At 37.1% G+C, this 14,162-nt stretch overlaps 1 protein-coding gene across 1 annotated transcript; it reads left to right on the forward strand.

The window, feature by feature from the left end:
- Window positions 1-6,316: 6,316 nt before the first annotated feature.
- LOC121374953 (nuclear pore complex protein Nup133-like) lies at window positions 6,317-13,541 on the forward strand. Its single transcript, XM_041502100.1, has 3 exons — window positions 6,317-6,375; window positions 12,196-12,380; window positions 13,349-13,541. The coding sequence occupies exons 1-3, from the start codon at window positions 6,327-6,329 to the stop codon at window positions 13,532-13,534; spliced, it is 420 nt and encodes a 139-aa protein (XP_041358034.1). The 5' UTR covers window positions 6,317-6,326; the 3' UTR covers window positions 13,535-13,541.
- The last annotated feature ends 621 nt before the right edge of the window (window positions 13,542-14,162 follow it).

Raw genomic sequence — 14,162 nt, forward strand, 5'->3', positions numbered from 1 at the left:
TTCAGGCATTCTACAGATTGCCTGGTTTTACACATTGACTGTAACATACACACACACACACACACACACACATATATATATATATATATATATATATATTATATTATATATATATATATATATATATATATATATATATATATATATATATAATTGGCTTAATTTCCCCCTTTGGGTCATAATTATACGGGTGGGACGTAGCCCAGTGGTATTTAGCGCCCGCTTGATGCGCAGTCGGTCTGGGGTCGATCCCCGTCAGTGGGCCTATTGGGCTATTTCTCATCCTAGCCAGTGCACCACGACTAGTATATTAAAGGACATGGTATGTGCTGTCCTGTGGGATGGTGCATATAATTTCAATCTAATTAAAATTAGCTCCACTATTAGATGTGGATCTAACACCAGCCAGTTGGAGCTCATGTTCACCAATCAAAACCTTACTTGCAGAATCATGCAAGTGATTTAAAAATAATTTGAAAATATTCCGAATTATCCTGAGGGTATACGACATGTTTCGTGTGAATTACGAATGCCTTAAAACATGTTTTATTTTATAAAATAAATAATTTGTAATGTAAAACTGAAGACTGATTTAGGTTTTTTTTGATGGAAGACAGCGTGTGTACCGCCGTAGGGGAGAACGAGTGGCGGCTTCTTGCGTTCAGGAGGTCGTGCCATATGGTGGAGGGAGTGTCATGGTGTGGGGAGGTATCTGTGCACAGGAAATGACACCATTGGTCATCGTTCACGGAAACTTGACAGCTCAACGTTACAGGGATGACATTCTTCGTCCAACTGCAATACCAACGGCAGCCACGTGGTGTAATTTTTCAGCAAGACAACGTCAGACCTCATACAGCCAGAATCGTACAGAACTTCCTTAGAGCCAACAACGTAAACGTATTGCCGTGGCCTGCACGCTCCCCAGACATGTCCCCCATAGAACACCTCTGGGATGTTTTGGACAACACCATCCAGCCAACCAACAGGAACTGATCCAGGCCCTTCAAGAAGAATGGCAACGTGTCCCACGTGACCTCATCAGACGACTGATTTTTTCTATGCGTCGGAGAATTATTGCTTGTATTGGGGCAAGGGGTGGTCACACACGCTATTAATGTGACTTGTTATTGGACTTGAGTGATTGTCTGTATGCTTTGCATGTCATCCATGAAGTTGAAAGCTCGATTTATGTACACCACCTCGCTTTGGGAAAATGTGACGTCATTATCAGATGCTGAATGACACTCATTTTTAGTTATGTTAATGTTGACATATTGATCTAGTCAATATATTTTACCTCATGCGACTATCTTTTGTTGTTTTTACACCAGAGTAATTTAAAACTATGGTAAAGTTTCTTTTGGCCTTCAGTTTATTTTGTTGCCCACATCATAATTATTATAATATTAATAATTATCTTATTATTTCAAAGTTGTTAAAATTTATAATTAATATTACCTGAAAATTGCATCAACAAAAAATTATATTCTGCCCAACCTACCTCTAGTCGGATCCCCTCGACATACTAGATATACGGAAACACGTAGGTAATAAATATAGATTGTACTAATTCAGATTCCCGTTGTTCGCTACTGTTATATGATAACCCAAGCTGCTATAATATTCATAAGACATGCTGCAACTATGTGTTAGCTACAGAACATAAATGACAATATGCAAGGCATACAAAAAGTTAATATGATAATTTTATTCTATGTAAAACAGTAATCACTAAGGCTTTGCTTCACCCCCAAATACCCGGATGATCGGTAACTAGGCCGTGTGACGTCACGCGGGTTCCGAGAATTAGCTTACCAGAATTGGAATGATTTAATGGTCATCTTATACAAAAGCATTTAATTAGACCTACAGATTGCCAATCAACTAAATTTATTAATGGAATAAAATTGTTTTAAAAAACAGGCTATGAGTAACTGCATTACAGGTAGGTTTATTAAAATATGATATTTTATTACATAATGAAAATATATCTGTATTCTTATTGGTGGTCAAAAACCAGTCACATGACCTTCTGTAAATAATGATATTGCCCAGAGACGGTCCCACCGGTCCATCAAAAGTGATATTGCCCTGACCAATGAAAATAAAGATGAGACGAAATTCTATCCAATTAATAGTATGTAACGTAATGCAACGTCAACTGCTAATTCTAATGTAACCAAGTACAAACTTGTGTCAAAATGTTTTGCTGTCCTTCAACAAAAAGATAACATCTTTAGTCATACTGAGTATAATGGTATTAATGTTTTGCATTTAGCTCCCTTTCTCTATGCATTTTAAGTCATTGTTGCACCTGTTGATGTTCATTCCAATCCAAGATAAAAATATGTAAAACTAATTAATATTTAACTGAAATTACTTTTCGTTTTAGTATCATTTGAGCCAAAAACAATGTTAGTGGATCATAATTTTTTTTTGTACTTTGTATGTTTATCATTCATACTAGCATGATCGAAAAAATAATCATGGTCAAATATTATAGTTTAGTTTAGTTCATAATTTAATAAAAATGTATGTCTGCATTTTTTTTTGGAGGGGAGGGTGGAGGTTGGTGGAGGGGGCACATTAAGTATGTTTGTAGTGTAAAAATATGAAGTTATTAAGTTATAAAATACTGGAAACATTTGGTTAAGCGAAAACACATTAGATGAAAAAAGAAATTTAGACTGATGTGTAATTTTAGTTGTTGAGCAAGCTCTATTAGCTGTAATCATCTAGTTCGAGGTGATCCGGTTACACAATTTGCCCAACATGTTCTTTTTCTTTTTCTATTTGCAAGATTTTTAGTTGTTTTAATTTGACATTCTTGGGTTGTTTTTAGTCTTCTTTAGTTACAAGTCATTCGAAGATCGCTGAAATGAGTGTCAGTGATGACCGATACACACGTCTGAAAGCTGCTTTTATCAACTCTCTCGGTGGACACCTGGTACATTAAGTAATTACTTCTATTATTTGCTTACTAACAATGTAAAACCATATGTTCTTGTAATCTCTTACTTGGGAATGCCATAAAGACATCCCACCACATGATAACAATTTCACTGAAACTATATTTTGATTTATTGCTTTGAATAAAAACTCTAAAACTAATCACTCTTCTAGTTTAATTTCTAATTTCCAAAAGAAACAGTGGTATGAGACATTACAACTGTACTTGATTTTTCAGCAAGATGCGCAGACTGCTGTTGAAACCTTTTTCCTTCACTGTGCAATGAAAGTGAGGCACACACTGACATGGATGAGCTGGTCGTGGCATTAAGTGTTGATCTTATTGATGACTGCCTGACATCTGACCCCAGATGCGTGGAAAGCTTACGACAAGGTAACCATGTTTAATTGAACACCACGTCACTTAAGTCATTTTCCATCACTAAAACAAGTAAGCTTGATATTTATAAATGTTTTGACACATTAGTAGGATCCGATACCAAAACTTTGTATTTTTTTGGCAACAACAAATTGATTATGTACTGGTTTCTCTCTTAAAGTTGACTTAACTTTTGTGTTCGTAATAACTGTGTCATATTCATCATTTGATTTTCGATTAAACCTTTGGATCATATAAAAATATTTTGTTTGGAAATTGTAAAGTACGTTCACCTTTTGTACATGTGTTAATATTGCTGTGAACCTGCTGCGAGCTTAAAGGAGTAGTAGTATGTAAAATGAAGTTCTTTTTTGGAAAGATGCCTCTCCAAAGTTCCTATTTCAATATACGTATTTACAAATAGAAAAATTGCACGGCCAGAATTTGTAAAAAAAAACCCGGATTATTTCTACTTTATGGATATGGCCATCTTTATAAAAAGGAATTGTCTTCCCCATAAGCGGATGTAACGTGAAAGCTGGAATACGATTACTTGACCTTCAGTATACATAGCACGACAAAGAAGCCATTAAAAAAATTAATCAATTCCAAGACCAATTTCTTAAGCAACAGCGATCGTGGTGAATTTTTGAATAAAAACACTGTTTATGGGCAATATATACTGCAGTCATTTCAGTTTAAGCCTGCATTTAACAAGAACAAACTACCGTGTAACAATGAGATGATAAAACCCAATATGTGGGTGTTGCAGATAATGGCTGTGTAGCAAAACAACCGAGTAATGCAAGTTGGTGTTTATATGGCTACTATGCCTTTATATGGTCGCAAATAGAATGTGTTTGTTGTCTGATGTCACAGAACTAATGCACTGACCAGTCACTAGGTGACGTTCATTGTTAAAGATTACAAAATAGTGAAAGTATCAGTATTTTGATCGTTATTTAATTAAATATGCCTTTTTTAAATTATTGTTATGGAAAAATTGTGTTAAATACGTATATAGTAGATTAAAATATGTAGCAGTGAAAAAGCCTTAATTTAGCCTTCCTTTAAATAATGCAAAGTTGTAGTTATGCTCCAGTGATTGATTATAATCAAAAAGTTATCGGTTGGGCTCTATCGATGTGATGATTGTTTATAAATATTAATTATCAGTTGTTGTGGAAACTGTTAGCTGTACAGTTTAGTTGTTTCAACTAATGTTAATATGCTGGTGTTTGAGTTTGTTGTCTCAAAGTGTACACATAAAAAACCTCAGATACTGTATAGGTACCAAAGATAAAATTAGTTATTTGTTAGGTCTATTCCTTTTTAAGTTCATATAATTATAACCAATTGCATGATCAAAAGTTGATCGGTTGGTACAAACCATTGATAACCTATGATCGATCATGAAGTTCTATTTGGTTCCCAACAAGTGCTACAAAGTTGTTTCGATTGATCATTTGTTGTCATTACAGATGCAGCTGTCAGTTCATCACTAATTATCCAGCAACAGTTGAGAGACAAGGACAAAGCACATGATTGTGTTTATTTTCATTACAAATGTCCATTTGGTGTTTTGGTAATACCCCACATTAGTGCAGACTTAACAAACCAAACTTATTAATAACATTGATCATACAGCATTAGCAATGAGTGAAAATAAGTCGGCACAAAAACGGATAAAAAACCTACCCTGTCCCAGAGGTCGAGTTTCTTGAGAAAGCTAATCAAATTAAGATGATGTTACTTCTCAACACTGGTGATGTCATCGGCTGTACTAGTTTGGTCTTACCAGTTATCAGTGTTGTAGAAGTTAAGATGATGTTACTTCTCCAACACTGGTGATGTTATCGGCTGTACTAGTTTGGTCTTATCAGTTATCAGTATTGTAGAAGGTTACTTCTCTAACACTGGTGATGTCATTGGCTTTTCGTTAACTGTTTGATTATTGCCGCTTCTATCAATCACTCGGGAGGAATTCATCAGAGGATCCTGGAGATATCTCTTTGGTCATTCCCATTGGTTAAAGCAATACCAATACATCCAGTTCACAAAGCCAGGCACATTACAAGCGTGTTCGAATGTGTTGGCAATAGTTACATTAACTACTAATGACTTTTCAAGAATCCTCACCATTTATATTATGCCTACCAAATTTTACTTGTGCATTCTGTTGATAGTCGAGGAGGAATGGAGAATGTGTTGCTGTCGTGATTGGAAGTGGCTTCTTTAGATACAGGGCAAGCGTATAGCTATTTTCTTGCTTGTTGCACCTCAGGGGATGAATTCTGTCAGTATGGTTTTCCCATCCCAACCATTGGCCCATGACTATAGTACATCAAAAGCCATGTTGTCCTGTCTTTAGGGAAGTGCATATAAAAGATCCTTTGCTGCTAATGGAAACATGTTACAGGTTTTTTTGTAAGACTGTGTCATAAATTACCACATTTTTGACATGATTAATTAATCAGTATGCTCTAATGGTGTTGTTAAACAAAACAAAAACCCCACTTTACCTTTGGCTGGCTGTTGGGATGTTCAGATTTGGGGGCAAACTCTGCACTTGGTGAGAACTCATGAATTCATGAAAATAGAAGAATAATTACTTTTCACTATTTTGGTAAATGTTTCGAGTCGTGTATATAATCAGTTTACAATGCTATATGATTTTTATACAGATTGTGTCTTGTTGTACATGAAATAGCCATGCTTATAGTTTAAAATATGCCGAGATGTTATTAAATATTCCTTTCCTTGTTATAGTCATTTCATAGTGAATTTCATTTATTGTCTTCCTATTGATTTTCTTACATACAACACACACTCATGGTTAAATAAAGATATTAAATAATCTAAACATGAAGCTTGCCAACAGGTAGCCTTGAACTGATTATTAAGTTCTGTTTGACTAACAGTCTTGTTTGTTTCCAGCTCTGTGGTGTGGTCATGCGAGAGACGGTGATGTCTACCAGATTGTTCCTCTGTGAACATGCCGAGAAGCTACAGGCTGCGATTGCATTGCGAGAATTACACAGCGAGTGTTACACAGCGAGTATGTCGTTCTGTTGTAAACTGTCACATGAGGTAGTCGATTGTCACCAGGCAGCGAGTACGTCATTCTGTTGTAAACAGAAAGAAAGAAATGTTTTATTTAACGATGCACTCAACACATTTTTATTTACGGTTATATGGCGTCAGGCATATGGTTAAGGACCACACAGATTTTTAGAGGAAACCCGCTGTCGCCACTACATGGGCTACTCTTTCCGATTAGCAGCAAGGGATCTTTTATTTGCGCTTCCCACAGGCAGGATAACACAAACCATGGCCTTTGTTGAACCAGTTATGGATTACTGGTCGGTGTAAGTGGTTTACACCTACCCACTGAGCCTTGCGGAGCACTCACTCAGGGTTTGGAGTCAGTATCTGGATTAAAAATCCCATGCCTTGACTGGGATCCGAACCCAGTACCTACCAGCCTGTAGACCGATGGCCTAACCACGACGCCACTGAGGCCAGGCTATTGTAAACAGTGTCACATGAGGTAGTCGATGTTGGGAGAAATGGTTGAATCTTTTTGCTTGAAAATTGGAGAATTAATCGATACTACTTTCTTCAATGTCATAACTGCACATTTTATTAACCTAAAGGAAAATCTGGGCTTGCTTGGATATACAAAAACTTCAGTAGAACCAGAAAACCAATCTTAATCTACAATACGAGGAAATAATACATGCTTCTTTCTCTCTTTTTTAGTTTCTGTTTATTTTTCCTCTTTTTTTTCCCATTCATTTCATCTGTCCATTCTGTCTCCCCGTCCCCATCAGATCAAAACCATTATTGTATTCATATTTATGTATTGTTTTTAAACAAATTCAAATGTACATGTGTATGTAACTAGAAGATATGAATATATACATGTATTTTTGTAAGGCATTGATTCAAGGCTTCCCAACCTTGACACTGTCAACTGATCTGGGGGCAATAAACTCATTTAAAAAAAAAAAAAAAAAAAAAGGTAGTCGATTGTCACCAGGCAGCGAGTATGTCATTCTGTTGTAAACAGTGTCACATGAGGTAGTCGATTGTCACCAGGCAGCAAGTACATGTACGTCATTCTATTGTAAACAGTGTCACATGAGGTAGTCGATTGTCACCAGGCAGCAAGTACATGTACGTCATTCTATTGTAAACAGTGTCACATGAGGTAGTCGATTGTCACCAGGCAGCAAGTACATGTACGTCATTCTATTGTAAACAGTGTCACATGAGGTAGTCGATTGTCACCAGGCAGCAAGTACATGTACGTCATTCTATTGTAAACAGTGTCACATGAGGTAGTCGATTGTCACCAGGCAGCAAGTACATGTACGTCATTCTATTGTAAACAGTGTCACATGAGGTAGTCGATTGTCACCAGGCAACAAGTACATGTACGTCATTCTATTGTAAACAGTGTCACATGAGGTAGTCGATTGTCACCAGGCAGCAAGTACATGTACGTCATTCTATTGTAAACAGTGTCACATGAGGTAGTCGATTGTCACCAGGCAGCAAGTACATGTACGTCATTCTATTGTAAACAGTGTCACATGAGGTAGTCGATTGTCACCAGGCAACAAGTACATGTACGTCATTCTATTGTAAACAGTGTCACATGAGGTAGTCGATTGTCACCAGGCAGCGAGTATGTCATTCTATTGTAAACAGTGTCACATGAGGTAGTCGATTGTCACCAGGCAGCAAGTACATGTACGTCATTCTATTGTAAACAGTGTCACATGAGGTAGTCGATTGTCACCAGGCAGCAAGTACATGTACGTCATTCTATTGTAAACAGTGTCACATGAGGTAGTCGATTGTCACCAGGCAACAAGTACATGTACGTCATTCTATTGTAAACAGTGTCACATGAGGTAGTCGATTGTCACCAGGCAGCGAGTATGTCATTCTATTGTAAACAGTGTCACATGAGGTAGTCGATTGTCACCAGGCAGCGAGTATGTCATTCTATTGTAAACAGTGTCACATGAGGTAGTCGATTGTCACCAGGCAGCGAGTATGTCATTCTATTGTAAACAGTGTCACATGAGGTAGTCGATTGTCACCAGGCAGCAAGTACATGTACGTCATTCTATTGTAAACAGTGTCACATGAGGTAGTCGATTGTCACCAGGCAACAAGTACATGTATGTCATTCTATTGTAAACAGTGTCACATGAGGTAGTCGATTGTCACCAGGCAGCAAGTACATGTACGTCATTCTATTGTAAACAGTGTCACATGAGGTAGTCGATTGTCACCAGGCAGCAAGTACATGTACGTCATTCTATTGTAAACAGTGTCACATGAGGTAGTCGATTGTCACCAGGCAACAAGTACATGTACGTCATTCTATTGTAAACAGTGTCACATGAGGTAGTCGATTGTCACCAGGCAGCGAGTATGTCATTCTGTTGTAAACAGTGTCACATGAGGTAGTCGATTGTCACCAGGCAGCGAGTATGTCATTCTATTGTAAACAGTGTCACATGAGGTAGTCGATTGTCACCAGGCAGCGAGTATGTCATTCTATTGTAAACAGTGTCACATGAGGTAGTCGATTGTCACCAGGCAGCAAGTACATGCACGTCATTCTATTGTAAACAGTGTCACATGAGGTAGTCGATTGTCACGAGGCAACAAGTACATGTACGTCATTCTATTGTAAACAGTGTCACATGAGGTAGTCGATTGTCACCAGGCAGCGAGTATGTCATTCTATTGTAAACAGTGTCACATGAGGTAGTCGATTGTCACCAGGCAGCGAGTATGTCATTCTATTGTAAACAGTGTCACATGAGGTAGTCGATTGTCACCAGGCAGCGAGTATGTCATTCTATTGTAAACAGTGTCACATGAGGTAGTCGATTGTCACCAGGCAGCAAGTACATGTATGTCATTCTATTGTAAACAGTGTCACATGAGGTAGTCGATTGTCACCAGGCAGCAAGTACATGTACGTCATTCTATAATTGTAAACAGTGTCACATGAGGTAGTCGATTGTCACCAGGCAGCAAGTACATGTACGTCATTCTGTTGTAAACAGTGTCACATGAGGTAGTTGATTGTCACCAGGCAGCGAGTATGTCATTCTATTGTAAACAGTGTCACATGAGGTAGTCGATTGTCACCAGGCAACAAGTACATGTACGTCATTCTATTGTAAATCGTGTCACATGAGGTAGTTGATTGTCACCAGGCAGCGAATATGTCATTCTATTGTAAACAGTGTCACATGAGGTAGTCGATTGTCACCAGGCAACAAGTACATGTACGTCATTCTATTGTAAACAGTGTCACATGAGGTAGTCGATTGTCACCAGGCCTCAATCTAGAATGATAAACTAGAAAAAGTTACTTTCTTCCCAGGAGAAGGATGAGAAGTTTGATAGAAATAGGCGAAGTGAACATTTATTGGTACATTTCATAATGATTCATCATATATTGTGCTTTCTTTTGGAAAGGTTCCGAATTATACACTCCGTTTGGTGGACTGCCAGATAATTAGTTTTTGAAATTAATTAATTGAACAAAATAATTATAAATAAATCTGCGAACAGAAATGTTTCTTAGAAAATACTATATAATAATTATTTAGTGTTGTGTATGGAAGTGCAACATTAGCAATAACCCGTTGTGTCGTTACAGACTTCTAAAGCTTACTGTTATGTAATTTAACAAGTACTGTAACAGCCTCTACAAAATACCATACCTATGTTCTTTTGTTTATTTCACACAAAATAACAGTTATACTGTATTTGTATGCTGATAACGTCTTGATTTAATTTTTTATCGGCAATCTTCTACCGAAACCAATAATTTGGCACCAGATTTGTCATGTGATGACTGTCTTTCCTACATTCGACCAGAACAGTGATTACATATTTTGTCCTCTGTCACAGATTTAGTTGGTCATAACTGATGATTTTTACTTACTGTCATTTGTTTATTCTGCAAAAGATTATAATTGGGGTGATATGACCGCTTATAAAAACAATAGAAGTGGCAGGTTTCAACGGTACAATTATATACTGTGGGTCTAAATAATGTTTACACTGCCTTTATAAAAATGAAACTAGGTGTGTGTATGTACGATACTAGTAATTTGTTTTGTTTGAGGAAGTTAGAAATAAAACAACAGAACAGTGTTATCTCACATTAGGGGATTGCTTTTAAAATAGTATTTGTACTTTGATTGGTTTGTTCACCAAGACGAGAGACCGCGATTTACCCTCTTGAACGACAGCTCAACATCCATATATTATATCTAACATATATTTGTATCTACTTTTTAGTGCCAGATACTAAGGGAAAATCTAAGGGGTCTGTCTATCCAGTATCAGCTGTAGGTGGCATTAAGAAATGTTATTGGAGAGGGTGGGGAAGGTACAAATGTATTTGAATTCTTTTACTAAGGGGTACTAGACAAATTTGTTGGTGATTATACCATCAGAAATAAGTTACATGCAGTTACATTTGAAGATACTGTATGGGGTAGGGAACATTTTGAGTTAAGGTGTACTAGACACATTTTGTAGATGATCATACCATGAGAATCGTTTTTAAAGCAAGTGCATGTGAAGCTATTGTATTAAGTCTAAAGCAGCAGTAGCATTGTTGAACATACCTGAATTAAGAAGCAGTAGATTTAATTGTTTAAAAGGTACAGTACTAGCATATACGAATCTTTCAATTTTGGGCTACCATAACATGTATTCTGGGCTATCACATTTTAGATACCTGGTAGTCCAGGGGAAATGTAAAAGTTTTTCAACCCTGCCTAACAGTTCTACACTAAGCTGTTAAAACTGACTGGATTGGAGCCAGTACTAGAATGCCAGACCTTTTAAAATACATTGTAAATACATTTACATTCATCAGGGTATGAACTAAAAAAACCCTGAAAACTGAATGGGCAAAGCTGTTTACATATAAGTTTGTGAATGCATCAGATACAAAGTTTCCCGACAGGCATTTTTACGTTCATCAACACATGAAATTAACCTGCTTTAATGCTTCTAATTTTAATGAATATAATGGAAAGTTAATTATTTGTTTGTAACTCGGTGGGCTCATCCTCCACTGTTCTTTTTACATGTTCAACTATAATCACTGATGTCATGACTTGTGGGGTTATATTAGGTGTCAGTATATAATATTAGTGTTCTTATTTCTAGGGACCGGCCTCGGTGGCGTCGTGGTTAGGCCATCTGTCTACAGGCTGGTAGGTAATGGGTTCGGATCCCAGTCGAGGCATGGGATTTTTAATCCAGATACTGACTCCAAACCCTGAGTGAGTGCTCTGCAAGGCTCAATGGGTAGGTGTAAACCACTTGCACCGACCAGTGATCCATAACTGGTTCAACAAAGGCCATGGTTTGTGCTATCCTGCCTGTGGGAAGCGCAAATAAAAGATCCCTTGCTGCTAATCGGAAACAGTAGCCCATGTAGTGGCAACAGTGGGTTTCCTCTCAAAATCTGTGTGGTCCGTAACCATATGTCTGATGCCATATAACCGTACATAAAATGTGTTGAGTGCGTCGTTAAATAAAACATTTCTTTTTTTCTTTCTTTCAACTGAAATGCAGTTGTTTGCAGGAATAGTTGCTTTCTAAACTGTCTATCCAGTGTCTCATGACTGGTGCTTGTAACGCCTAGGGACCTAATTCACTAAACTCTCGCAACTTTGAGATATCACAGTGCAATGCCAAAAGATTTGCAAAGAGGATGCTTCGTGGTCTAGCAGAGCCTGGTTTCTTGTCTGTTTCCTTTCCTTAATCCACTGTGTTTGTTGTTTTTTCGTGTGTATGTTTAGGATCACTGATGTCAACACTTGTTTGGGTTGTGTTTCCACAGGGAGTTCTGAGTAGTGCTCTGCAGTATCGCCAGTGTAAGGCGGCAGTGTTCCAGTCGGTGGCGGATGAGCTGTCTGATTTTGAGTACGTTCCGTGGACCTCGTCTGGTGGAAGCAGGGGCCTCTGCACTCTCATATCAAAACAGGTGTCAACTACAGCTTGTTCTCATAACAAACTGCAGGCAAACTGGGAAAAGAAGGAATTTCTAAGGCTCAAATGAATACTTTTCACTTACATTTTGTTATTTTTGTAGATGGAGACACATCAGACGTTAATTAAACATTAAACCTGGCCCTAATCAAGAATTGAAAAAGTAGGATAAGTGACTTCTCCCTTTCTAGAAGAAAGGGGAGAAGTTTTATAAAAATAGGCGAATTGAACATTTATCGGTACATTTGATAATGTTTAGCCATGTTCCATGTTGATAGGATACAGATTTATAACTTTTGCTCACATATTTTCATTTAAATGTTTATACACGTAAATACATAAAATAATGTTCATATATGAACAGGTAAGTATTACTTTTGTGGGGTTTTCTAATTGTTATGATATTTTATTCCAGTTAATGTTGATTAAAATTAGGCAAAAAAATCTATAAAGTTGCATTTACTTACACACATTTGTGGCCAGTTGTCCAGTATTTATGTCCATTATTCCCAATAACTGTTTTTCTGACCAGAATTTGTTTTTAAAAACAAACTATGATTCATATCCCAATATTTTGTGATATTCATTGTTGGTAAAACGGTCAAATTTAATATCAAATAGCTGTCACACTCGGCTATCAATTCCTGAAAATGACTGCGTAGTGCCGCAATTGTTTTCAGGCGAAAATACTTGCTGAAAACCACATTTACAACTCAAAATTCAGTGGCCACCTATATTTAGCATCTTCTTTTGACTACACCCATTGGTCTAAATGTATATGCATATTTTAATAGCTTTGTTGTGATATAATATTTATTGAGTACTTTCTTAAGAACGATTTTCATTAATACATTGAGTTTTACTTTGTCTCCAAATTGATCAGCCCAGTGTGTGGGGCGAGTGACATATGGGGGAGGGTTAGGCTTTTCAGCTCCGATGACTTGTAATATTTCTGTTTTACAGTTTAACATTACACTAGAAAGCGGTGTGCCAGAAGCAAAGAACGTGGAGGGTAGAGGTGTGTTGTTTGAACAAGTGCTTCGAATGGCTGATCTCTTGTTAGATGGCTACAGTTGTCAGCTGGAATCTCTTCGACAGAATCCAGAAAAGTCTGAACAGTATCAACAGTTGAAATATGAACAAGAATGATCCAAGCTGATTTCAGATCTCACCTCTGTGTTAGTATTCTTGCTCTACAATCAGTTGGCTTTGTTTTTTTGTGTGTTTTTTCCACAGTTTTAGCCTCTGACAATTGTGAAAACAATAGTTTAATTCACACATTACTCATGTAAATCTAATTTTGCATAACCTATTTTTTGTTATCGCGTTAGATTTAGAACATATTTACATGGACATATTGGGTTACATAAAAAGGAGATGGTTTACCTGAATTCAATGTTCTTGCTAATCCGTTTGGAGGGAGGTGGGGTCACTGTGACCTTTCATGTTTTGCTTCCCTGTTTCATGTTTTGTCATTCCTCCTTTTTATTTTATGTGTCACGCTATATTTTTCTGCATAATACTATATTTTATACTATAACTTGTCCATGATATCCACGTCATAAACCCATGTCATAATTTAGTGTATTAACCCGTGTAATAATGGTATGCAAATTTGCAAGGTATCTTGGTAATAATGTTGCTGTTAATGTGTCATTTGTTTACAAGGCACCAAGACCTGTATATCTGAGCTTAACATTTTTATAAGATTTAGTTCAAATTTGTGACGTCGTACGAATTTGTGCTAATCGTGATGACGTCATATTGCCGATGGAGG

Source organism: Gigantopelta aegis, chromosome 6, assembly GCF_016097555.1.
Source record: "Gigantopelta aegis isolate Gae_Host chromosome 6, Gae_host_genome, whole genome shotgun sequence".
Lineage (NCBI taxonomy): Eukaryota > Metazoa > Mollusca > Gastropoda > Neomphalida > Peltospiridae > Gigantopelta > Gigantopelta aegis.